Source organism: Carassius carassius, chromosome 29 (assembly GCF_963082965.1).
Source record: "Carassius carassius chromosome 29, fCarCar2.1, whole genome shotgun sequence".
NCBI classification, from domain to species: Eukaryota; Metazoa; Chordata; class Actinopteri; order Cypriniformes; family Cyprinidae; genus Carassius; species Carassius carassius.
In genome coordinates this window covers 9643626-9670531 of record NC_081783.1, presented here as the reverse complement: position 1 = coordinate 9670531, position 26906 = coordinate 9643626, and the positions used below count along the sequence as shown (strand labels likewise).

At 35.7% G+C, this 26906-nt stretch overlaps 3 protein-coding genes and 1 long non-coding RNA gene across 7 annotated transcripts in view; 3 read left to right on the top strand and 1 right to left on the bottom strand.

The window, feature by feature from the left end:
- Positions 1-12193, top strand: part of rnf130 (ring finger protein 130) — a 50298-nt gene extending 38105 nt beyond the window's left edge. For 2 of the 4 annotated variants that reach the window (XM_059515829.1, XM_059515827.1), the window contains exons 7-10: positions 2962-3058; positions 4564-4768; positions 7880-7973; positions 8508-8763. In XM_059515829.1, the coding sequence (XP_059371812.1) occupies positions 2962-3058; positions 4564-4768; positions 7880-7973; positions 8508-8523 (412 nt within the window). In that variant the 3' untranslated portion in view covers positions 8524-8763. Of the gene's footprint in view, positions 1-2961; positions 3059-4563; positions 4769-6053; positions 6249-7879; positions 7974-8507; positions 8764-11024 lie in introns of those variants that run through there. The other 2 variants (XM_059515828.1, XM_059515830.1) reach the window with 2 other exon arrangements.
- Positions 12194-14251: 2058 nt separating this feature from the next.
- On the top strand, positions 14252-18963 carry ctso (cathepsin O). The gene is made up of 8 exons (XM_059515826.1): positions 14252-14706; positions 15076-15184; positions 15265-15404; positions 15539-15706; positions 16157-16278; positions 17459-17622; positions 18000-18092; positions 18412-18963. Exons 1-8 carry the CDS (start codon positions 14539-14541, stop codon positions 18444-18446), a joined length of 999 nt encoding a protein of 332 aa, XP_059371809.1. The 5' UTR covers positions 14252-14538; the 3' UTR covers positions 18447-18963.
- Positions 18964-20192: 1229 nt separating this feature from the next.
- LOC132109604 (tryptophan 2,3-dioxygenase A-like) lies at positions 20193-25848 on the bottom strand. The gene is made up of 12 exons (XM_059515825.1): positions 25711-25848; positions 25464-25566; positions 25060-25150; positions 24591-24661; positions 23449-23576; positions 22970-23156; positions 22627-22734; positions 22444-22555; positions 22301-22358; positions 20821-20900; positions 20575-20665; positions 20193-20385 (listed from the first exon to the last, which is right to left on the bottom strand). Exons 1-12 carry the CDS (start codon positions 25743-25745, stop codon positions 20226-20228), a joined length of 1224 nt encoding a protein of 407 aa, XP_059371808.1. The 5' UTR covers positions 25746-25848; the 3' UTR covers positions 20193-20225.
- The window catches only part of LOC132109605 (uncharacterized), a 41074-nt gene continuing 35677 nt past the window's right edge, over positions 21510-26906 (top strand). The window contains exons 1-3 of the long non-coding RNA XR_009424530.1: positions 21510-21731; positions 22964-23142; positions 26600-26672. This is a non-coding gene — a long non-coding RNA (uncharacterized LOC132109605). The remainder of the gene's footprint in view (positions 21732-22963; positions 23143-26599; positions 26673-26906) is intronic.

The window sequence follows — 26906 nt, the reverse complement described above, 5'->3', positions numbered from 1 at the left end:
ACAATTGAAAAACAGTTCATGAACGGAGTTCATTTCTAACGAGCTGATTATCTGAATCAGGTGTGTTAACAAAGAGAAACGTGCAAAATATGCAGAGCAGTGGGGCGCGAGGACTGGAATTGAGAACCGCTGCTATAAGAGGACGTTTTGCATCCAGAGGAACGTTGGGTGATGTCAAGTGTCAAGTGATTTTGAAACATGACATCTTCAAGCTACTCCCCTTCACCTTTACCAGTGAATATGTTCATATTCGTTTTGTTCATATTACATTGAGTTGTATATACACATCATTTGAATTAAATTAATTTGACAGACAGCATTCTGTCAACATCATTGGTCAACATTAGACAGCTGATGTTGACCAAGCTAGCGCCAACCAACGTAACCAGAGCTGCCAACTCTCAAGCATTCACCTTGAGACACACACAATTGACTCTTTTCACACGCTTTCACGCCACACATCAATTTTCTCACGTACAGAAAAACCACGAAGCAAAGAGGACACGGAGACCAACAGACTAGTTAGAGCAGGTTACTTATGATATAAAAAAATGGGTAAGTTATAGCTAGCTAATTATCAAACGCAGCTACGGTTAGCCATCGCTAACATTAGCACGTTTATAGAACAGCCTTCGATACATTTCTATGTTATAACTTCCCGAAAAAAAATACACAAACATATAAAACAAACTTCTAGCGAAATACTAACTAGTAGTAGTGAAGTAGTGGGCTGTACTTTCCACATGATTGACATCAGGTATAAGTACGCCCACAAGCCGTGCGAGATATTCGTGTATTGCAGGTTGGCTGGTGGTTATGTTGCCCGCATACCGCCTCCCATGGCAGAAACTGGTATTACGACACCTGTCGGGCCGGGGCTAGTAATGCTAATGCTAATTAAGGTTGATATCTCTGCAGCACTATAACTTGACATTTTTTTTATGACATCATCGCCCTTATTTCTTCTCATACTTTTGATGCGTGTAGGTCATTTTTTTAATATTTTTACCTCAATTTTTGCACATGGCACCTTTAACCATGTGACATTGAAAAAGACACAGAAGAGTAAAGACCCTAAACTGTGTGGAGATGGTTGTCATCTGTTCGTATCTTATGTTATCTCTTCTTAAGGTAAGTATCTCTGCTCTCTTAAGCTTAAGCATCTCCAGCCACAATCAATAACTCATAGCACAAGTAATGGCAGCACACTTGACCTAGCCATGGCCATTCAATTTACGTCCCTGTGCATTAGCTTCGCTTTAACTTTCTTAGGGGTGTGCCCTTCATTTCATGGATATGACTTACTGTTTTGTGACAAGGTGGACTGAAATTTGTATTTAAATATGCATGGTAACTGTAATATAACACAGATCATGAAGAGTGGGTCCACACACAGAGCTGGTCTATCTTATTTTTCAGTAGTATGCATCTCTATGTATACTCTGCGTTGTATGCACCCTCATCATTAATTCATCATATGTTCTCCATTCAAGCAAATAAAGCTTTGTTGGAGTTTGTCTGCATGTTGCTTCAGTACAGGATCATTCCAGAAACATAAGTCCTTTTAGCACCCCTAAATCACAGTGGCATTGGCACTTAGCATTATTTAACATCCTTAGATAAGGCCTCTGAAATGCATTGCTGCAGCTGTATTCCACAAACTCTCTTAACCAGAAGTTCTGTTCAGGTTGTATTAAAATCTTTCTGGAAACACTTCTCGCTGAGGAGCCTGCCTTTTTTCCGGTTGGGAACTTATGTAATACTGATATAACTAGCATACTCAATTGAGGGGTTTTAAAATGTGGGTTTGGGCCCCCTGTTACTGTGTTTGAGGATGCTGGGGTGAATGCAGTAGGGATAAGTGATATATATTGATTATATTTGCATTGATTTTTGTTTTTATGCTCACCGAGGCTGCATTGATTTGATCAGAAGTATAGTAAAAACGGTCATATTTTGAAACATTATTACAATTTAAAGTAGCTGTTTTACATTTTAATATATTTCAATATGTAATATATTCCTGTGATGACAAAGCGGAATTTTAGTAGCCATTACTCCAATCTTGTGTCACATGATCCTTTAAAAATCACTCAAATATGACGATTTGATGCTGAAGAACCATTTCTTATTATCAGTGTTGAAAACAGCTGTGCTGCTTTATATTATTGTGGAAACCATGATGCATATTTTAAGATTCTTTAAATTAAGATTCTTTTGAAACCTCATAGTAGTGTATTTGATGTATTTTTATTTGGGCGTTACGTTTCCTAAAGACTACGAAAATAGTGTTAGACTTCTATAACAGTCCATTTTAATGAGTTGTTTCAAAACTTTGTGTGCATTTACCAAAATACATTTAGGATGAATAAAAAAAAAAAAAAAAAAACATTTCCCAGCTCTATGATGCAGTGATAAAGATTCTTCACAGTCTTCAGAGCCACAATGGCTGCCTTGTCTCTAGCATGAGCCTCAATGGCTGTCTTGTGCCTAGAATCTTCCTCATGAAGAGGGTTTCCGCTATCGAGAGCCCAGGGTCTTTCCTGGAGTAAACACTGCTCAGATTGTGCGGCAGCCGGATATGAGGAGGAGGAGAACGAGACTCAAAAGCTCTCTGTGAAAGCTCATGTTGCTCCTTTGAAGTCCACCAGCTTCTTGCTTTTAATCTTCCAATCCCACTCTCTCCTCTCTGGATGTAATATAAATGTGTAATGTGCTTTTACATGTAATGTCCTTCTTACACCAGTGTTCTTAGAGCAGTTTCAAATATTTATCGAGGTATGGTGATATCAAAGGCTTGATGCAGCATGGTGTTACATCGTTAGAATAGAAATAGAATTATTATTTCATATTATGGTTTTGCAACCAAATGTTAAAGCGCTTTAATATACACAAAGTAAGCAGATGATTATAACATGCATATGTGCTATATTTATGGCAAAATGTTTTTCATTCTCTCAGGCACGTCTTCCATAAAATGTGTGTGGATCCATGGCTAAATGAGCACTGCACCTGTCCGATGTGTAAACTCAACATCCTCAAAGCTCTGGGAGTTATGGTAAACTCACACACACACACACACCTACACACGTGCTGGGTTTCCATGTTTTATGGGGACCTAATAGACATAATGGTTTTTAAACTGTACACACTGCACACAATCATTTCTACAGTTTTAGATTTTCAAAAAAAGATTGCTCTGTATGAGGTATTACCTCACGGGGACCAAAACATTTTCCCACAAGGTCAAAATTTACCAGTCTCCATAATATAGGGAATACCAGGACCAAACACACACACTGTTTAAATATTAATGATTTATTATTTAAATAACTAATACTTGATAAGTAATTATGTTAAGATAATTCTAATTACTATAGACCTATCTAAACAACCACCCTGTAAAAGAAACCTTCATTTTTAGACAATGATTCACTCTGTATAATATTTTTTTTTTTTTATTGTTATTATTATTCTTCAGACATCCCTGAAGAGATGTTTTGTCACATTTACTGTATAGCTGTATTCTGAGAACATTTTTTTTCCTCCCAAAGCACAGCTATGTGAACACACACTGTAGGGATGGGACGATAACCGGTTTTATTGATAACCGTGATAAAATGTGCTGAAGGTTAGTAATATCGTTTAAAAATGAATTATCATTAAAACCGTGTTTGATTATCGCGGTTTTAATAACTCACTATTAAATCATGTCCAGCCAGCAACAGTCTGACGCAAGCGCAGCGCACAATGTTTTTTTTTTGTTTTTTTCGAGAAGGAATGGCGAAAGTCAGTGACTTTTCTATGCTTTTCTATGCTTCTACACTTTTCATTGTAAGGAAGGAAATGCCACAGAATTTAATCTTTCTTTAAATTAAGTGCATAGAGTTGCTTGTTTTATTAGTTGTTTGTTGATTATTAAATATAAAACTTGCTGAAATGTTTTCAGTGTGAGCATCAACTATTTTTGAACACTCATCTCGTTTCAACAAAACCGTGATAATATTGATAATCGTGATAATTTTAGTCACTATAATCGTGATATTAAATTTTCATACCGTCCCATCCCTAACACACTGACTTAAATTTATTACTGAAACAACAGACATATTGATTGATCTTTGAGGGCAGCAGGTTGTGACATTCTTAAGACTCTTATTTTATGATGTTGTTGTTGTTATGATTTTATTATGATTAATGTTCTTGAAAATAACATCAATTCCTGCAGCTTGAATGGTATGGATTGCCTGAATTATTACAGATCTGAGCATGTAAACACATTACTGTAAAAAAAATGGCAAAATGAATATGTGTTGCTGGTTGCAACAGAATGATAAAAAGTTATTTGTCCTGTAATCTTGGCTTTGCAGTGAGAGGTGCAGGATTTATGATCCACTAGCTCCCTCTGGTGGTCACTTCAGTCATTTAATAGAATTGTTCATGTAACATTTACATTTAATCATTTAGCTGACATGTAATTATATATATTTTTTTCTGACATTAGGATGATTTGCTTCAAATCATATTTATGTTAATAAATCATGTACTTTCATGTACTTACAGCCCAACCTGCCCTGTGTGGACAACATGGCTTTTGACATGGATCGGATGTCCCGCAGTCAGACTTCCAGTCAGAGGACAGCGCTGGTGGACTTGTCCTCTGAGACCAGCATCAGTCTGGAGCCTCTACGCCACTCCAGTTCCTCCCAGCTTCCCTCTGACGAAGAGCTCATTCCTCGCTCCGGAGAGATCAACATTGCTGTCACTAGTAAGAGCGGGGCTTATTGTCTCTTGTTTTGTCTCTCTTAATCTATATGTACTTATAGGTGAAGTGTGTCATTTCTGCATCGCCAAACTGCAAAAATCACACACTCCGTCTTAGGGCTGTCAAAATTGCTCAAAATTGACGTTCGAATATTCCCTCTAAAAAATACACGAATATTCGAACTATTCGAACATCTGGTAGCGCATGTTGTCAATGATGCGCATTACGTCAATAACAGGCAAAAATAATACAAAGAGACATAACTACTTGTATAGATAGTCTATTTAAGTTTAAACATATATGACAACGTATTACCTACACAAAAACAAGGAAATCAACTAATGGCCAAGACTGCAGACCTCACGCTCTCTCACCCTCACGTTCTCCGCGCATAATGGTTTAAATGAACAAACACATTTTTGTGCAAGCAATTTAAGGTCGCGACTGTTGTCCCAAATATAGCAGGCTTCATTCAGTGATTGAAACAAATATTATTAATATTAATTGAAGTTTTACAGCATATAGAACTGACATTGAATGCTCCGAGCAAGCTGTGCTGTGGTAAACATGGAACTTTTCCTTGACATGAAATGATAAATAATCAAACCTCGGATCCATTGCTTGACAGAACTCCCCGAAGCCTGCCCCATCCGCGATACTGATCGGTCTCATGTCCTTACAAATGAACGAAATTATTTTATCCGTTATGGCCTCTTGTCGTGTTGCAGACAAAGAGCTTGCGGCGGGCGATGCAAAGTAACATTAAGTGTCAAGACGTGACTGTTTAGCAGGAGTTCCACACATTATGCCATGCTCATTTGGGTGCACATTTTTGAGATGTGACCTCATGTTGCTAGTTGTCGAATGGTATACTAACTGTATCTTAAATAGCTTGCATACAACAATCTCGCGGGTCAACAATTTTACCTCATTTTCTCTGCTGCGGTCGAGTTGGGCTCTGCACTTGCTGGCATCTTCCATGAAGACGCGTCAACTTTCAGCAGTGATGCTGTGCCAGACAGTGCGACTCCTGTGAGCCTGTGACCTGTCCCTGAACCCTCAGGCACGCTAGCGCGCCCACTCGCAATACAGACAACCACGCCTCTACTACCGCGGGCCTTTTTTTTCCACATTTTTTTTTTTTTTCGAATATTAATTTTCACCTTCGAAATTGTTTTTTTTAAAACTATTCGAATACATATTCGAATTTAGAATATTCGTTGACAGCCCTACTCCGTCTTTAAGTTTGCTAATCTCTGTCCCACCTTCTCCTTCATCTGCTCCCCAGCAGGGGGTAAGCTTTCCTTACTGTAGTGCACTACTGCATCACTCCAGCTGTTGTCCAGGAGCATCTGTGTGCTGCTGAGGCTGAGCTCAGTGATGTGATGTGAGCAGGTGTCTGTGCTCCACCGCAGTGTGTCCTGCCCTTTACTGCAATAAATATCTTGTACTAGACTTCTTATGTCACTGCGTGTGTGTCATGGCACTCTGATCTTTTCTGACGCATGAAAATAAATGCAAAATTCTATGTAATATATATAATTGTATAATAAACCGGATAATGTACATTCATCCAGTCATTATCATAAAATAAACACATTTAGGGTCATCATATTGTAGGTGTTATTTTAAGATAATGACCATTTGAAATTATATTATTGGTTACGTTTTTAATATTTGAGTTGTAATATTGCACACGTTTATATATATATATATATATATATATATATATATATATATATATATATATATAAACACGTTTTAACAAAGAAATTTCCTTTTGACCTTAGTGGGCCTATTTTATTTTATATATTTTTCTTTATTTTCTTTTTTATTAAAAAAATTATATATATATATATATATATATAAAATATTTTAAATTATCTTTAAATTCAAAAGAGTTTTTAAGCATTTTATTTTAATCTTTGTGTTACATATTTGTTTTATTTTGTATTATTATTATTTTCTTTTTTGTCTCTTAAATCTGTCGTTGTAGTTGCTGTATGTAAAGTGATTAAAATGTACATTCCATGCCATGTGTTGCAAGATAATTAATTCATATTGGAAAATGAATTTGTTTTGATTGTTTGAATTTCATTTGATTGTTTTGCTACACAAGCAAACCACCTATAGTAAAAACCTCAGGCCTTCAGCAAAAACAAAATTATATGTACCTATATGGTACGAATATATCATATTCACCCTTCATACTCCATATTATATATTTTCCTCTTATCTTCTGTTGCATGTTAAAAAGTTTAAAGTACATTACAAAAGATTTCAGACAAAATGCATACAAACATATCAGAGGGTTTCAACAGAGTTTAATTTATTTTATTTTACACCCACTCGTTTGCTTTCTTTCCAAAGTCATTTTATTGTTTAGGTTATGCCAGCATTTTTAATGAGGTAATACAGAGCAGTAGCTCACATGTTGAGTGCAATGAAGCTAAACTAAAGAACAGAAAGCTGCATGCAAGTAAAATAAGTAAATGCTCAAGGAACTACAAACCTTTGTTGCAGAAACAGATGTAAGGTAATTACACATTTGTGGGATAATTTATTGTTTACCAGCCATTTGTCCTGGTGCTATGTCTTTAAAATATTATGTTCAGCAATTTTAACCCCTCCTGTTGGTCTGCGTTTGTATTGCAGTGATTAATTATATTAAAGACCCCAAGCAGGTGTATCTGCTTGAACAGCTCAGCAATTTATTTATGATTTTAAAGAGGTTTTTTTTGTTGTTTCTAACTTTTTTCTAAGAATTTTACAAACCTCTATGTGGAATACTTACTGATTGATCTTCTAATGACATGGTCTTCCTAACAGATTCAAACCCTCTCTGCTTTGTAAATGTATGGCTAAACCAGCACTAAGTGTCATGTGCTCTGAGTGTGCTATATTGAGTTTCGCTCTCGTGTTTTATTTGTCTTGTTTGCGATCATCGCTTGCCTGTGGTTTCCTCTACTGTTCCATGGAATAGATAAGTATTCCTCTTTTCTTCACGCCTCCACCTGTCACCAGTTTCTTCTTCTCTTCGGCTGTCTGTCGAGATGATACCCTGACCCCGCCCTCAACTGAAAATGACCCCTCCCCCTTTTACTCTGTTAACAGAAGAGTGGTTTATTGTTGCCAGCTTCGGGGTCCTCTCTGCTCTCACACTTTGCTACATGATCATCAGAGCCACTGCCATCGCCCCCACCTATGAGTGAGTATTATGGATCAAGATTAGGGGTAGGCTACAGAAGCACTGAGCAGCATAGAGCGCCCTCTCGTGGCTGTAGACAGTAATGTTTTCTCTTGGTTCTTGGTTCTTAATAAATGCGACTTATAGTCCAGTGCCACTTATATATGTTTTTTTCCTCATCATGACGTATTTTTGGACTGATGCGACTTATACTCGGGTGCGACTTATAGTCCGAAAAATACGGTACATTAATGTACTCTATTTCTATAAGTAAATATAAAGTGTCAGTATTATTCAGCTGTACGGGCTGTGAAATCTTTAAATTTGTTTGATCAAATTTGATAGTATATTTAGATTTTATATATAAAAACCCAGTGATACTTTAGTACTAATAAGATACTATTACAGTTGTATTTAATTTATTTAATTTATAACAATTTAATTTAGTTTTGTTAAAAATGTAGTGCCCACATCTAAATTAGTTATCTTTATTTCCATGTGCCTCACATCAGTGCTTGTTAAATGTGTTTTTTTCTTTACTTTTGTCTTTTGCAGACTGAAGTTGGAATGAAGATATTTTTGTGGCGTCCTCATTTCTAAAACCGAAATGCATCCTGAAAAATAAAGTCGTCGATTTCAGACACATGCATTTGTTATTAGTTAACTTTCACCTCTTGCACATTCAGAGCTTTTCACTGGATGATTTAGCTGATGAACTTCCTGTTTTACTCAATTTGCTGTATTAAAGCCATTTTTAGTTTCATTTTACATTAATAGTGTTTTGCATTAATTTCTTTTACATTTGTATCATTTTTTTCAAATCCTTTGGTTTTTCTGTGTATACATTTTTTTAATGATATTTGTGTATTAAAATTGCTTTGTGCAAAAATTGTTGTTGTGCTTTTTAGTAAGTTAGTAGTTACTAGTACTATTTGTATTCCTTGATACTGTTTTGATGCTTCTGTCTCTCTTTTTTGTTTACTGTGGTGAGACTCCTGAATCAAATTTTTACTCTCACACCAGCAACATCCATCATGTCACATATTTACTGGACAAATTCATACAGTATTGAATTTCTGTGGCATATTGTAGTGCAACAGTTTAATTCAGTAGTGCTTTACATTAAGTCAAGCCAAGAGCGCTAAAAATACTGTAATACATCTATGTGGACAGATTGTGTTTTGTATCAGCCTAACATTTAATGCAGTGGGATAGGGAACAGTGATGCACGGGCTGATCCAAAATGAGCGGGTGCCTGCGGTCACCCACGGTTACGAGTTATCCAAAAATATTTTTTATGATATTCGGGTCGCGGTCGGTCGGGTCGTTTGAAATAAAGATGCCAATTAAACCTTTGTAATTAATATAGTACTACTGCAGACACAATTTTGAAATACATATGCCTACACTTTATAGGCTGAATAACTGGCGCGAAGAGTCGTGGGGGGACGTGGCCGTTTTATCAATCAGTTGTCCGTATTTTATAAATAAGAAGCAAATATATAGCAGACAATGTAATGAGGCTTCATCTTTGCAGCGACACAGAAAACACCAGTTTATTACTAAACAATTAAATGTCTCCTTGCATATTTTCGAACCAGCAGGCCATTCTGGGTTGAGCAAGCGGCCCCATGGAATGAGCGAGCGGATTGGGATATTCAGAAATGCGTTCTCTGCTCACGAACTCTGATCTGAACAATCCCGAACCTCACTGTCTGCTGAACTTGCAGAAACATCAAAATAGACATAGCCAGATTAGACTATTTTAGAACAAATTATGAGCTTACTGACATTATAATAATTCTTGACAAAAAGAAAATGTTTAGTTGAAAACGTCGGTCGGGTGCGGGTTATTAATACATTGACCCGTGCATCACTGATAGGGATTGTGTAATTTAAGTTCAGGTGTATTCTGCTCCAGCAGAGTTTAGCTGCCCATCATGGCCTCCTAACAATCCCCATATCCACTGATTGGCTTCATCACTCTGTCTCCTCTCCACCAGTAAGCTGGTGTGTGGCGGGTGTTCTGGCACAATATGGCTGCCGTCGCATCATCCAGGTGGATGCTGCACACTGGTGGTGGATGAGGAGATACCCCCTGACTATGTAAAGCGCTTTGTCTGCCTAGAAAAGCGCTATATAAATGTAAAGGAATTATTATAAACAAATTACAATAAAATATCCACTATATTGGTTTTTTTTGTATTAATTATATTTATTTACCCACCTGTGGGTTACATTCTTTTTTTTACATATTGTGTATTATGAAATAGTTTAATAATAGCTGATTTTATGGAGCAGCACATCCACGTGTTTGTCTTGACAGTCTGCAATTCACACAGTTTTTATAGTTTTTAGTATTTGTATGATAATAACCAAATCTTGGATTCAATCTTTTGTCAACTTGTTTTCTTAATAAGCACAGGTTTAATTTTATTTTTGTGACTGATTTGCCATAGACCTCATTGATCTGTGCTTAGGCACCTTAGTTTCTGAGTAAAAAACAAAACATTATTTATTGGAAAATATTATAGAAAGTTATTTTTACCAAACCTGTAACAAGGTGGTGGTAAAATGTACAGAAATAATCTAAAGTTTTTGGGAAGTTGTTATGCCCTGTGTGAGCAAATTCAATACATTTTAGTCTTATGTGATTTATTAGCATTTTCAGGTAAAAATGACAACATGAGGGTTAAATCAGGGTGCTGTATATTAACAAAACACCCAAACACTTTCATAAAAAAAAACAAAAAAAAAACAGATTTTCATTGAGAAGCTTGTTGGTAATTAATTGGTCTGGTGTCAAGGACATAATAAGTGTTGATTACACGTAACTGACCGACATTGATTTTGTGCTGAGATGAAATGTCAGATTTGAGCACAACCTTTATGGAGGAGGTAAACAAATCTTTGCAGTCAGCAGGAGTCACATGTTAAATATTTATTAACATTGAGAAGAATCATACCTTCTTTCATCTATCTCATTTCTACCCCCCTGCTGTACACAAAACAGAGTATTACAACAAATGTCTCAATCTAACCCCATCATTTTTGTTGTTTGTCTGTTTTCAGGCGGTCATTTCTTCAACCGTAATTCTGTGTCTCCGCGCAGCGTCGCCTGTGAGATGGAGCTCCCAGACATCCAGGCATCACTGGACATGTACGACGACAACAAATCCTGAGGACACGCACCTCCTCCTCCTCCACCTCCAGCCCATTCCTCCATCATCCTCTCCCCGAGCCCAGACTATGGGGGACAACCTTTATGAGTGTGCAGTGGAGTATTGACAGTGAGCACACTGACTCTGGCGATAAACTCTACCACTGTAGAATGATCGGTCGCCTCAAGTGGACGTGATTGGACTATTTCACCATCATCAGCCTCCTTACACTTTTACACTTACCTTTTCTCTTACTTTTTGAAAGACTATTTCAAAAGACATCTTTTGACAGACGGCTGTGGGAAGTACCTTTTAGTTCATTTCTCTGGTCTCTTCAGTTAGCCACAAATGTTGTGTCGACTGTTGTCTCGTGTATGTAATTTGCTGACCGTTTTTAAGTTCCCATGCTTAATATTGTTCCAGATGGGGAAAGCTCTTCTCTCGTGGACGAGCTTGAAAGCAGGATCAGAAACCAAGCCTTTATAGAAGGGCTGTCTGCTTTGTATCTCTGCTTTTGTAGCTAAACAAGATGCAAACGAACTCGTCCTTCATCTGCTGAAATGCTGCAGCTTCATGTTTAGTGCTGGCCCATTAGCACTTGAAACTCCTCGACAAATCACCGTTATACTTCCTTGTAGAAATATATACAGTATTTCTCTGTACATAGAAGGAAAATGTTTTAAACGTATTTAAAGAAAATCCTATGGAATACCTACAACGAATACTAATCAGTTCCAAGCAAGGGGACCTAATATATATATGAATATATACAGTATTTGCATATAATAATTCATATCTCTCTCTCTCTCTCTCTCAAGTGGCCTCTTAGCACAGTTTATCTTTCCTGGATCTTGTCCGTGCAAAAGAGTGTCTGTCTCTTTTGTGTTCTCGTTTTTGGGGGATAGTATTGTGACCATGCTGAGATCAGTCTTGTTTTCTGTCATATTTGGTTGCAGTCAGGAAAGGGCTGAAGCTCTATTCTCAGACACTCAGTGAGTAAAGGCTCTGCTTTTTATGTGGGTCATGATATGGGCTACCTATGTTACATACTGCCTCAGCATTAAACTTGTCATAATTGTCTATACTGCTTGCTTTCTTTGGGTGAGGTTTAAAATCAACACAAATAGCACAAATCAGTGTTATATTAAGTAATTAGTATTTTGAATTAGCTTTTTATTTTTCACTTGAATTTTAGTTTTAGTAAATATGATTTTGTAATATATATGTATACATACAGTAGCTTTATTTTTTATTAATATTTAGTACTTTTATGCATTTTATTTCTGTTAGTTGCCAAGGCTTCATTTTTATTTACATTTCTTATATTCATTTAAAAATGTAATCCAATGTTTACATTTCATTTTACTGCAGCTTGATTTCTTTTAATGAAAAGCTAGTTTTTTTTTAGTTAACAATAACAACACTGACGTGGATGGATGGGCAAATAAACTTTGTTGGGGAACCGGCCATTTCAATGGAATAAATTTGTTCCACTCTGAACAAAAGAGGGAAAAAAAGAGCTAATTGGATTTTAATAAAGGCAAACATAATTAAATATGATTACATACTGATTTAAATATTAAATTATAATTATGTGTATTTTTGGCATATTTATTATTATTATATAAATATTTTAATATATAGTCAAGCTGGTGAAATTGCTACAGCAAAAATAAAGCATCACTCCTTAGATTAAATATTACTATAACATTTACAATTTAATGTAATTATACACAGCTTCACAATTAAACAAAATAAACAATTTTTATATATATATATATATATATATATATATATATATATATATATATATATAATATAAATTATATATATATATATATATATATATATATATATATATATATATATAATATAAATTATATATATATATATATATATATATATATATATATATATATATATATATATATATTGTTTATTTTGTTTAATTGTGAAGCTGTGTATAATTACATTAAATTGTAAATGTTATAGTAAGTAATATTTAATCTAAGGAGTGATGCTTTATTTTTGCTTCATTATCACATGATCCTTTAGAAATCATTCTAATATGATAATTCATCATCAAAGTTGGAAAATGTTCTGCTGCTTAATATTTTTTCAGAACATGTGATACTTTTTTAGGATACTTTGAAGAATAAAAAGTAAAAAAAAAAAAAAAAGAAGCTATGTTTTTAAAATATAAATATTTTGTAATACTGGTCAGTAATTTGGGCTCAGTAATTTTTTTTCTTTCTTCTTTTTAAATAAAATCAATACTTTTATTCAGCAAGGATGTGTTAAATTGATAAAAAGTGATAGTAAAGAAAATATATTATTAGAATATATATTATTAGAATTTTTTTTTTGAATAAATGCAGTTCTTTTTAACCTTTTATTCATCAAATATATTAGACAGCAGAACTGTTTCCAACACTCATAATAAATCAGAATATTAGAATGATTTCTAAATGATCGTGTGATAGACCGGATGTCACATGTGACACTGAAGAATGGAGTAATGATGCTGAAAATTCAGCTTTGCATCACAGGAATATATATATATTTTTTTAAGTATATTCAAATAGAAAACTATTATTTTAAGTTGTAATAATATTTTGCAATATTACTGTTTTTTTCTGTATTTTTGATCAAATAAATGCAGGCTTGATGAGCAGAAGAAACTTCTTTCAAAAACATTAAAAATAGTAATGTTTTTCCAAACTTTTGGTCTGTACTGTATATATATATATATATATATATATATATATATATATATATATATATATATATATATATATATATAATTTTTTTTGTTTTACTAAAAAATGAAAATTAAATAGACACCATCACAGAATTCGTAATGGTTTTAATGGGACTTTCTAATGACTTTGTGTGGATGTATTTTGGTCTCCTTTGGTAATTGGTCACCCTCTATTGTTAAAACAATTAAAGTCCCAAAACACAACAGAAGACCATTTTTAATGGTTTTAATGGTTAAAAGCTGATGGTTTGTAATGTGTGTAGTAGTATTTGTAGTGGAAACCGTTAGAACTTCTGTTACAGTTTCTATTGTTTTTTTTTTTGTTTTTTTGTTTTTTGTTGTTTTTTCAGCAGGTAAAGGAGTAACCCATGGGCACCATTGAGAGTGATCTTTAGCTTCTTGGAAAGCCTTAGGAAAACTTGCTTTCAAATGTAATAAGATTCTACTGTATTATTTTCATGTAATTCAGTTTAGTGTGTATAACCTTTTGTGATACATTGGTGATTTATTTTAACGTTTGAAGAGTCTTTTTACCTCAGGTAATGTTTGTTCATCCGTCGCGAGAGGGCGATAGAGCGCTCTGATCTACTGCAGGAAATAACCGAGAGCAGAAATGAAAGTGTACACAACTATTAAATGAACGTTTACTAATGACTCTATTTAAATGGCGTTTATTTTAACATTAGTTGCTTTGATAATTTACCATGAACTACTCACGGGATCCAACAGCGTCGAACTAACCAGGAAAAATCTGACGGACGGAGAACGACTGAAGACTTTTCAGCGAGGACATGAAAACAATGAACACTATCAGACACGGCTTCATTTTCAGGTAGATTTAGTGTACTAACATTCATAGCTCACAAACTACAGCATTAAATACGATAAGTATGTGTTTCAAAACCTAGTGGACTGCCTAAGTAGCCTTGCGCCTTGGGTGCCTAGAAATGTTGTCCACTTAGGCAGCTTACTCGGTTTTGAGAGACAGACAATAACTAACTTAGCTGATTAAAACCATAAAGTAAATATTAAAACCATAACGTAAATGTACAGCTACTACTTGTCTCAATATAAAATATGAGTTTTACGGAACATTATATATGTAGGCAATGCCAGTAATGCCATTAATTTCTGTCATGTGTTGTGACAAATTTCCTCATCTCACCTGTTGTTCAAGGTCTCTTGATTTGTCTGATTGTAGAACTCCTTCAAGAGACAAGCCTTTCTGAATTCAGTACTGAAGAGATCAAACCAGTCTGCACGTTATGGCATCAACCAGTTCTCAGACTTATCTCCACAGCAATTCAAAGGTGACTATATGCAGGTTATGGATGCTTACAGATGAATGCACGTTGTATGATGTCATCTAGCATGTCTCATTTATTCTCAGAGCGATATCTCACAGCCCGGACTGAGACTGCTCCAAAGTTTGACCCCTCTAGGTCTGGAATTCAAGTTAAGAACAGTTATCCACCCAAGTTTGATTGGAGGGACCATGGAATTGTCGGACCAGTCCGAAACCAGGAGTCGGTATGGCATTGATATCAAGACTAGGGTTTACATGTGATCTTTTTCCACTCATGTAAATGCTCAAAACATTTTTTTTTTCTTACTGTGTGTAATAGATAGGTTTACTCTGCATTTCTTCTTGCTTTTTCGTCTAGTGTGGAGGATGCTGGGCCTTCAGTGTGGTGGAGGCCATTGAAACGGTATCTGCTAAAGATGGTGGGAGACTGCAGCAGCTCAGTGTGCAGCAGGTTATAGACTGCTCTTATGAAAACGAGGGCTGCAATGGCGGATCTCCTGTTTTAGCTCTGGATTGGTTGGCACAGGTGCTGTCACCCGCTTTCTCTGTTTTTTTTTCAATTTTGATTAAAAAAAATCTTACAGCCCCCGAACTTTTAAACCGTTTTGCAACAAAGTTTATACAGGTTATTATTATCATCCTATAATCATTATTTTTACATTTGCAAACAAGACACTTGGACTCTTACAGCTGATTGAAAGCAGTAATTATGTTGGTCAGATCTGTGATACGTGTTGTGAAATGCACATTCTATGCTTTTAAATTACACCTTTTTTTTGAGAAGCTTCTTAATTAGTATTTTAGTAAGGGTGTTAATTAATTAGCTGGCTGCAGCAGTTTTGAGAGGGTTAAAACTTGAAAGTGAAAAGAAAAAAAAAAGAATTGGTCTGTTCCAGCCACACCAAGCTGCTGATTAAAGGTGTTCATCATCCCAGAAATTCCATTGGCACATTCTGTTTTGTGTATCCTTCTTCAGACCAAACTGAAGTTGGTGAATGAGGCGGAGTATCCCTTCAAAGACATGGCTGGGATCTGCCAGTTCTTTCCTCAGTCTCACGCTGGAGTGGCAGTGAGGAATTACTCGGCTTATGACTTCAGGTAATTGATGTAGCATGCAGATGGCTTGAGCTTTACATCAATAGTCAGCTGTGCCGTTGCATTAAGTGCAGTTTAGACCTCATGTACTATTAAAACTCAAGGTTGAAGTTTGTCGGGATGTGGGCCAATGTTTTATGTTTACACATCTGTTCGTGTCAACTCTGTTTGCAACTCCGGGTCAGGTGCTGAACGGCCACTGACTGTACACTCACAAAGCCCACATACCACTCGTCAAATATACAACCAAGCACTTCTGACCTGTGCTTCGTTGTCTTACATTTGTGTCAGATATTACTCTGTCTTACAGAGTGTTCTTATTGGGATGATCCATGGTTTGGTTTCAAAAGTGACAACAAAGACTTTTGAACTTTCTATTAACCTAAGAATCCTGAAAGCTATGTTTCAAAGTTTCCAAAAAATTATCAACACTCAATGTTGATAATAAAAAAAAAAAAATCTTGAACACCCAATCAGCATATTAGGATGGTTTCTGAGTGATGTGACTCTAAAGACTGGAGTAATGATGCTGAACATTCAGCTTTTCCATTACAGGAATACATTGAAGTTGAAAATACTTTGTACTGAAATAGAAAATAGTTATTTTAAATGGTGCAGTATTTTTGTGTTCAATTTGGAAATCAATCAAGTAATCAATTAAGTAAATCTAAGTATTGTGTGCAGAGCCCCATGGGATTGTTCCAGTTGAAGTCAAAAGTTTACACACACCTTGCCGAATCTCCAGAATGTTAATTATTTTACCAAAATAAGAGGGATCATACAAAATTCATGTTATTGTTTATTTAGTACTGACCTGAATAAGATATTTCACATAAAATATGTTTACATACAGTCCACAGGAGAAAATAATAGCTGAATTTATTAAAATGACCCTGTTCAAAGTTTACACACCTGATTCTTTATACGTACGTTTATACGTGTTGTTACCTGAATGATCCACAGCTGTGATTTTTTTGTTTAGTGATAGTTGTTCATAAGTCCCTTGTTTGTCCTGAACCGTTAAACTGCCTGCTGTTCTTCAGAAAAATCCTTCAGGTTCCACAAATTATTTGGTTTTCCAGCATTTCTGTGCATTTAAACGCTTTCCAAAAATGACTATGATTTTGAGATCCATCTTTTCACACCGAGGAAAGCATTTGACTTCAACTGTATGTTGTTGTAGTGGACAGGAGAAGGTGATGATGAGTGTGCTGGTGGAGTCGGGTCCTCTTGTTGTCATTGTGGATGCCATCAGCTGGCAGGATTACCTGGGTGGCATCATTCAGCACCACTGCTCCAGCCACAACGCTAACCATGCTGTCCTGATCACTGGTTATGATACCACAGGTACACACACACAGACACGGGCGGTTTAACACACTTTACTTGTGCCTTAGAGCATATAAAGGTTCAGAGCGCTGGCCTTCACGGATTACGTCCTGTCAAGGGCACAAAATTGAGCCGACACTGGCAAACACTGGCTGTGCGCCAACATCCTGATGTGTCTGCACTATAATCAGCAAGCTGTCTGCAGCATTTATCCTCTGCGATGATTTGTTTTCTCTTGTTTGTTTACTAGTTTAAATTAGGTACTTTCAGGGTAAAGTAGAGAAATGAATGCCAAAACTGTTACTGCTAGCATTATTAATCATGCAGAATGACTTGTTATTAATCATTTACCATTTGGGGGTACATTTTCAATGTGTCTTCATATTCTGTTACAGGGGAAGTGCCATATTGGATAGTACGCAATTCATGGGGGACCTCATGGGGTGACAATGGATATGCTTACATAAAAATAGGGAATGACATGTGTGGTAAGTTTATATAGTGACCCACTTTTAATGCTTTTTTGCCTTGTTGACAGTCACAGTGACACTCGCAATGCTGCTGTGAGGCATTGTGTGCGTTCATAAATATTCATGAAATGTTTGGACGTTGGCAAACAGTCAGTACTGTTTGTAATGTAAAAATCGAATCATAAATGCTTAGTTGATCATCTTTAAATTCATATCAGATGATTTAGAAATGAAGTAGCAAGGTTATTTTGAAGACATGACCTTGTATTTCAGTTGCTTTAAATGACTCTATGCGATGTCAGATGACAATCAACAGCCACTCTTTCTCTTTTCCCAGGCATTGCGGACAACGTTGCTGCTGTTTTTGTGTAATTGTCAATAATCTTTGTACTTCCGTGAAAAGACCGTGGCAGATCAACATTTTAAAATATCACCCTCAGAATGGAAATCATCCGGTGTGGACGATGAGAACTGCAAAGATTATCATGGGGATGTGGATAACAAATCCTGTTGCCTCTCCAATGCAAAGCAAGTACGCTGCTATTTGAGCTAATACAACACATTCCTAATCCCAGCCACTGTAGCCCAAAATAATCAGAGTCAGAGCCGGATTCTATTTTAGTTATGCAACACACGCCATCTAGATTTGTCCAGAAGGATGTTTTAGTCTGTAGAAAACACTGTTAGTGAATAAAAGTGCTCAACCGAACACGTATTGTGACATTGCACTGATATAGGACACAAGTGAACTTCTCTGCAAAAATGTGAAAATATTATTATATGTGAATACTAATTACAGCCCTAAGAGTTTTGAAAGAAAACATGCTTATTACTACAGTATGTACCAGATATTTAAAATTTCTGCTTTTATAAACATTTTTAACTACAATGTTTACATTTTATTCTGTTTTGCATTTGCTAATGCATTTTAAAAAGAATCAGAAATGATTATGTGTAGTATATAACTCTATCTATAAATCTAACTCTAGCACTCTATTATAATTCTGTTCTTAAAAGAAGCATGTCCGTTTTAGACTTGCACTCTATTTACTAACAGCTTGTTTTCTTTAAAAAAAAGAAGAAACTAACACTAGCCTCTAATCGTTCTTTCATTCTGTTTTCTTTTTTATTTATTATATAATAAACAAAAGCAAAAACGCCCCATAACACTAGCTTGTTCTATTAGTTTTTTTCCTATTCTATTTTTTTGTTTAATTTTTTTCTGTTTTCTTTTTATCATATGATTTTAAAAACCTTGCTATGTGTACTGTATTATGCTAACTTTTGTTGATATTGATTGCTTCTATTGTCCTCATTTGTAATTCGCTTTGGATAAAAGCGTCTGCTAAATGTAAATATATGACCCTGGACCACAAAACCAGTCTTCAGTCGCTGGGGTATATTTTTAGCAATAGCCAAAAAAAATAAAACATTTTTGAGTAAAGATCATGTTCCATGAAGATATTTTGTACATTTCCGACAGTAAATATATCACAAATTAATTTCTGATTAATAATATGCATTGCTAAGAATTAATTTGGACAACTTCAAAAGCAATTTTCTCAGTATTTAGATTTCTTTCTTTTTTTTTTTTTTTTTTGCACCACCAGATTCCAGATTTTCAAATAGATGCATCTTGACCAAATATTGTCCGATCCTAATAAACCATACATCAATGGAAAGCTTATTTATGCAGCTTTCAGATCTATCTATATCTAAATCTCAATTTAAAAAAATTGACACTTTTGTGATTCGGGGTCACATATAAACTCTATTCTATCCAAGTTTACATTTTAACAAAAACCATTGTCTCTTTTTTTCTCAAATAAACAAGACGTTTCTCTATATGTGTGTATTTTATTTACAAAATGGAAATCAGTTTATTACATATTAAAATATATTATATTGACAGTATATACACAAGTGCATCAACAGTTTTACTGATGTAGATATTTTGTTGACGCTGTTGTTAAATTGACTTTTCATATTCATATCTTTTCAATTCATATTCTAGAACTTCTGTAAAATCAGCACAGCTTTGTAGCCTCTCATTCTGTCATTTAAAAAGTTTTTGGTGGCATAAATCTTGGTGATGGTAAGCTTTTTTTTTCTTCTGAACTCTGTCCCTCCTTTCCTCATCCCTCCTTCTGTTTAGTCTGAGTCATCGCTGCTGCTGCTGCAGTAGGAGCTGTCACAGCATTCAGCCATGTACAGGAAGGGGTGCTCACTCGGGTCCAGCTTGGGAACCCACTCCCTCGGGACCAGGAAGGTGGCCAGGTTAAACAGATCCACAAACACCTTGTAGCGATCACTGGCAAAACATACATAAGGCCTATCAATACATCCTGTTCTTGTTTTTAAGTGGTTTGTTTAGTAGAAGGTTTGTATATTGCTGCCAATTCACATCTCATTTTCCAGCATTGTGTTTCACATTGATAATTCCAACAGATGCAGAGTGTTTCATCTGAAGACTGGGTTTGTCCCAGATTATTTGGCCTACCTGACAGTGGAGCGCAGGTACTGATAGCCTGATGAGCCACCCGTGCCATCTTTACTGCCAATCATTCTGTGCACCATACACACATGGTTGTCTAGGGGAAAATTCCTGGTATAAATTATTCAGGAAGTAAAATTGATATGCAAGCGTTATCTTTTATTCAGTGTTGTTGACACTCCTAATAGGCTTTGCCCCACAGGTGGTTTATTTGTTGTTCTGATGCTTTGTGCTTTCAGTGGTGTCACATACATCTCCATTTTGTCATGAGGGTGTCGATGTCCATCAGAGATGTCAGGAGCTGGAAAGGAACCTGAAATCGAGGCTCCTCCCTGAGAGCAGATGGCAATAAGTTGAGTTACAAATGAGCTTTCAGAAAACCTTTTCAGGAAAAATACCATGGTATTCTTTTGAGTGGAGTATCGTGTAAATAAACGGCAAGTATCATTCAGTACCATGACATATATCAAGAAGTGCCATATTACATCTGAATTTAAAAGTATATTTATAAAGTATATTTATAAATACTAAGGTAATGTTTGTAGCATCTTTCAGACAAGAGAGTCATATTTAATTATATTTCATTATATATATATAGTTAATTGTAAACTACTGTTCAGTGTTAGTACTGTATGTGTTACCTAATGCAATAAAAGTCAATATTCATTACTATTCTTAATGATTTTATTCAGCAAAAATGTCTTCAAAGTGCCCTTATCATGGGTGTTTGAAAATTATCTTTCATGCAGTGTGTAACATGGCTCTTAGTGAATGAAAACATCCTGCACAGTTTTAAATCTGAAAGTGCACCATGTATAAAGTTATTGTCCCTCAAAAGAAAGAGTCGTTTTTAAAAGGAATCCCAAGCCGTTTCATGTTGACGTCAACATAAAACATTTGCATATTGCCCGCCCACTTGTTGGTCTTCGCGTTGGTCTGAATGCAAATGCAAGTTCATTCTTCGCCACGAGGTGCCGCTTTTGGAGCGGTAAAAATAGCGGTTTCCCTGGTAACGCTGTACACAAAGCAGCACTGTGCTCACAAACGTTGCTTTATCAGCATTACAGGCATAATATAATGAAAATTAGTCCAATCACCGCAGATTAGAAAGGGTTTGAGAAAATGAGTTAAAAGAATCGTTTGGAAGTCGTTGATCAAAGAAAGTAAAAAATAAATGCATATTATAAGACAATGAATGTGTTTTTTTTGACCTTGCATGTATGTCAGCCTGTTGTTGGGGACTCCAAAAACCAAAATATGAAATTTTCATTACATTTCATATTTCCATAATAGTGGCACTTTAAATTGGTCGAAAGCGACAGTTAAAAAATGTAGGCCTATATTGTTACAAAAGATTTCTACAGTATGAAAAATGTGCTTTTGAACTTTCATCAAAGAACCCTGAAAATTATTTCACAATTGATGATAAGACATGTTTCTTGGAAGAACAGATCAGTATTAGAATGATTTCTGAAGGATCATGACACTGAAGACTGGAGAAATGGCTGATGGCTATGCCGTCACAGAAATAAATAATATTTTAAAATATATTTAAATAGAAAACAGTTATTTAAAAATGTAAAAAATATTTCACAATATTACCATTATCTCTGTTCTTTTTTATTTTATTTTTTTATTTTTACGAAGCCTTGTTGAGCATAAGAGTCGTAGAACAGCATGTTTTAACTGATTTTGTGATTAAATGAGCAGGTGGTCCTGCAGATAGATGTACCTGTAGAAGTAGATCATCAGTGCTCCTTGCAGTGCTTTATAAGACAGCTTCCTCTGACCTGAACAGACAGAAGATATTCACTTGTACCAAAGGATGTGTCACTTGACACTGTATCTCTGCAGCGTCTCGAGAGCTTTGCTGACCTGTGCTTACTAAGTGATCATGTCTTTTCTCATCAAAGAGCGATAAGAAATTATCTCTCTGCTTACTGAGCTCAGCCATCATCTCCTCTTTCATCTCGGAGGCTGGTTTTTGCTATTAAGAGGAAACAAGAGTTGTCACTTACGTGAGCATGGCACATAATTATCCAGGGATCCTCCACATACCTCTATTTTTTCCTTCTCTTTCCTGAACCCCTCAAAAATACTGCTTTCCAGTTTCCCCCAAAAATGAAAGCCATCTTCCTCCAAGCCGGGCGTTCTCTCCAGCCATTGCTGGAAATTATTGAGAGTGCTTATGAGAAATGTTAATCAGCAGCTTGCCGTCTGTTAAATGAATCCTGACTTGATATATAAATTGGCTACGTAACCTATTCCTCTCTGAATACCAATAACCTGCAATGAAATCCAGTAAGTTATGGTTCTCATGCTGAATTTCATTGATAAATACAGTATTCATGACTTCACAGCTAATATTTCATCTTATAATATCATTTCCCCTTAGGTTTACCTCCACTAGCTGCAGCAGCGTGGGCTCCTGCTCTGAGTGGAGGAGCAGCTCACTTTCCCGATCACGGAAATTGTCCCGGTAATGCCTTCTGTTGTAGGGGACCCTCTGGTTGTGCGGGACCCCAATCTTGTTTTCCAACAATCGAAACTGCAGACTCTGGAAGCCTGAAGCAGGTGAGAGATATTCCCTGTGCGCACACACACAAAAAACGCAGGTCAATCGAGCTAAATGCAATTATGCTAAACACTGCCATTGATTTTGATTTAACAAATTAGTGCCATCTAATGCTTGTTTACTAAGTTAGCTATCTCCAATCTCTTGAGTGTTAGCACATTTCCAACAGCAAGTTTGCCCAAACAATGCCGTTATCCAGGAAATGTAATACTTGTTTTCAGGAATTGTTTGGCAGTGAGACTTAAAAAAGAAAAGAAAAAAAAAAATGTTAGAAATCGAATTAATGAGAAATATATCCACCTTACCTGAAGTCATAGAAGTCTAAGGCAGTCATGGTTTCCAGAACAGCGAACTGGTCAAGCAGCAATCTGAATATCATCACAATCCTGTGGATGCGAGTGTTGACTTTGAGCATGTTTCGTTCGTCACGTACCTGAGGAAATATGTAGTACACTTAGACTCATTTTCAGCAGTCTTTATAATGTCCCTGACACATGACATTAACTAGAGAAGTGTCTTAAAGTAGACTGAAGGTGGCAGCCTCAAGCTGCAGAGCACATCCTTTCTTTGAACTGAACTACGTACATCAGAAAACTGAAGGTTTGGGCTGTTCATCTTTGTCCTGAAAGCCCCCAAACAATAAATGAACTGAATTGTTTTATTAGGTTTAGAAGCATGCATATGTGGTGCTCTGACGAGAATCCCAAATATCCTTAAAAAATGTGAAGTAATATAAAAAACAAAACACTAGCTTTTAAACATATTAATAGTTGTATTCAACAATGATGAAATAATGATATTTACAAGGTTAAAAAAGATTGTTGTACCATTCTTTTGAACTTTCTATTCATCAAAGAATCCTGAAAAAAGTATCACTTTTTCCACAGTAATATTACGAAGCCCAACTGTTTTCAGTGTTGTTGATGATAATAATAAATGTTTCTTGAGCACAAATTACAATGTTTAACACTGAAGACTGTAGGAATGACTGCTGGAAATTCAGCCTTTACCATAATATATATTAAAACAGAAAGCATTTATTTTCAATTTTTAATGATATTTCACAATATTACAGCTTTAGCGAACATAAGAGACTTCTTACAAAAAATCTTACCAACCGTACTTTTGAATGCTAATGCAGAAAAGCACAAAATAAAAGATAATCACATTCAAATAATTGCCCTGGTTCTGTCTGAATTGGTGTTTTATTTAGAGATTTTTATGAAAACCATTTATCATCTCTCGCTAATCTCTTCTTTGTGCCCTGTCAGCTTGAACCTTCATTAGATGGAATATTCTCCTAAAAAATGGTCTTTAACCAATTTTTAATAGGTGACTTATTAAATCTTAATCGTGTTACACTGATTCAAAGCAGGCCCATTCAAGTTAGGGAGCTAAACCTGTTAACTGCAGCTGTTCTCAAGTCTTCATGTTTGAGGTTACTCACATGTCCACTGATGAAAATTTCTCTCACTGAGTCCAGCTCCCACAGAACTTGTTTAAACCACAGTTCATATGCTGCAATGCAAGGAATGAGTTAATCATTTCCTCAGGTTACATGTGAAAAGTCATTACATTCCAAGGTAAATGTACTGAGGTGCAGTGCCACTGAACTCCAAGGTCATAAAAGTCATTACATTTTAGCATGTATTTATTTATGTACGTATTATGAGCATGAGTTTGAGTAATGCTGTGGTAGATGCTTGATTGTTGATGTTAAATCAGTTACAGAACACAGGTTTTGTTCAGCTATATGTTGTTGAGTTTTTGAGTTAGTCTTAGCTATTTTTGTCTGCAGTGAAACTTGTCAACTTTCAGCTTTATAAACGGGGAATTGTGTCGTGTTTTTGGAGCGTTCATTGGAGAGAGGCTAAGACTGATTTGCCCGAAGGCTGTTTAGCGTTTGTTTGGCTCACCTTGATGTGTGACGATGAACAGATGTTCGTCATGGATCTTGTTTCCCTTCAGCTCACTTTGAAGCACCTGAGATGTCACTATTTTATCCAGCTGGGGATGAGAGAACATTTTTGTTTCATGGAAAGCAAGCCAAAAAAGTCTGAAATTACCATTTTTTAAATTAGAACATAAAACTAAGTAGTTCACTCTTTGCCATTAAAATCTGAATTTCATGCATTCCCCAGTGTTAATTAATTTGGCAACTAAGGAAGAATCATATGGTGTTCTGAACATACAGACCATTATAATAAACTTGAGATTCCAGGGCTGCCGGCCAATTAATCATGAACTATTTTAGGAGAAGCTATGCTTTATGCTTATTAAAAATATATCATTAATAAGCATGAGCTAATGTGTAGTTTACCTGCAGATAGTCACCGTACATAAGACCTCCTTTGCTGGCCTTATTAACTCCAGTCTGCGAATCATCACTCTCATCTTCTTTCAGATGCTGCTTACTGCTTGACCTGTATTTTCATCAAATGCATGCAAATTTCATTTTGTCTTCTGATTTCAGATATGGCAGAAACATGATCTTGAAGAACTGTGGCTTTGAGAGTATCACTGCATAATCTCAATTATCTAAATATGTTGAAAGCTTAAATACATACACAAATTTCTTCTGAAAATAAGGACATCCACTCATGGTTGAAATGTAAATATGAGACGAGCCGGATTGTTTTCTTTCCCTCCGCTTCAAAAAGGCAGATCTCAAGGATGTTGAGACGGTTTATAACGTTTCTGTCCATGCTGACTGACCAATCGCCTTTAGATCCATCCCACCTCCCTTCTGTCCATGTTCAACATACATCGTACTTTGTCTTTTTCTTATCTGAGGTGAAATCGGACTGAAACAGGCAAATTGAAACAGAACTTTGACTTCATAACGTTATGAGCAGGGCTTTTGTACATAAACTGAATGTATGGGATTATGTCAGAGGGTTCAGATCGACCTAGGCAGTTGAATTTCAACAGCGTTCCTATATTGACTCCCAATAAAAATGATAGAATTATGTCTTATTTCTACTGAACAGTCTATTTACAGATTCTAGAAATGTTTGTAGAACATTTTGACACACTAGCATACTCCAATATAAACTTGAACTCATTATGTCCATTAATGAGCGTCAGTGTTACGTTAGTATTATATATTCACTGTAATACTTTTTGTATATTAGTACATACACTTATTTTATTTCAGTTATTTTGCAGTGCAACATTTCTAATTTTTAAGTGTATAAAGGTTTATATTTTGTTATATTTGAGCTCATTTCAGTTGACAACATTTTGAAGTTATAGATGAGAGGTGTGTATTAGTTTTTTTTTTTTTTTTTGTACTAGTGTTTTTCATCCCTGAAGTTTGCCGTGCTAAATTTGGTTCTGTTGCACAAAATAATAATGTTTGACATTTGATTATGTCAGTGATCTGTTAAACAAACCTCTGCTATTGTGCAGAAATAAATGCACCTGCTTACACTTTCCATTGTGCTTCTGTTTTAGGGTTTTGAAGATCAGTATCCGTGTGCACTGGATGCAGATGGAACGTTTTAAACAATGGCAGTCAACACGAATGGTGAGTCATGCGTCATTTGAATCATTTACATTCACTGAATCATTTCCGTGGACTCATTTATGCTTGTATTCTTGGAAAAGCTCGTATGAGAGAATCTGGGATGATTAAACTGTTTATGGAGCCTTTGATGATCAGTCTTTGTATTATGTGTAAATATACACGCTTTTCAGTTGAAATTGTGGGTAACAGGTGAACTCTGGCTGGCCAGAACAGATTGTGAAAGGTTATAGAGTT

What these genes read in the sequence shown, in the direction of transcription:
- ctso (XM_059515826.1), top strand. Translation starts at nt 14,539, where the DNA reads ATGGCGTTTATTTTAACATTAGTTGCTTTGATAATTTACCATGAACTA. An exon ending in CAGTCCGAAACCAGGAGTCG is followed by an intron (nt 15,405 to 15,538) that starts GTATGGCATTGA and finishes TTTTTCGTCTAG; the next exon opens with TGTGGAGGATGCTGGGCCTT. An exon ending in TACTCGGCTTATGACTTCAG is followed by an intron (nt 16,279 to 17,458) that starts GTAATTGATGTA and finishes ATGTTGTTGTAG; the next exon opens with TGGACAGGAGAAGGTGATGA.
- LOC132109604 (XM_059515825.1), bottom strand. Translation starts at nt 25,745, where the DNA reads ATGAGTGGATGTCCTTATTTTCAGAAGAAATTTGT. An exon ending in CTGATGATCTACTTCTACAG is followed by an intron (nt 20,901 to 22,300) that starts GTACATCTATCT and finishes ATCTGCTCTCAG; the next exon opens with GGAGGAGCCTCGATTTCAGG. An exon ending in TACCTGCGCTCCACTGTCAG is followed by an intron (nt 20,386 to 20,574) that starts GTAGGCCAAATA and finishes ATGTTTTGCCAG; the next exon opens with TGATCGCTACAAGGTGTTTG.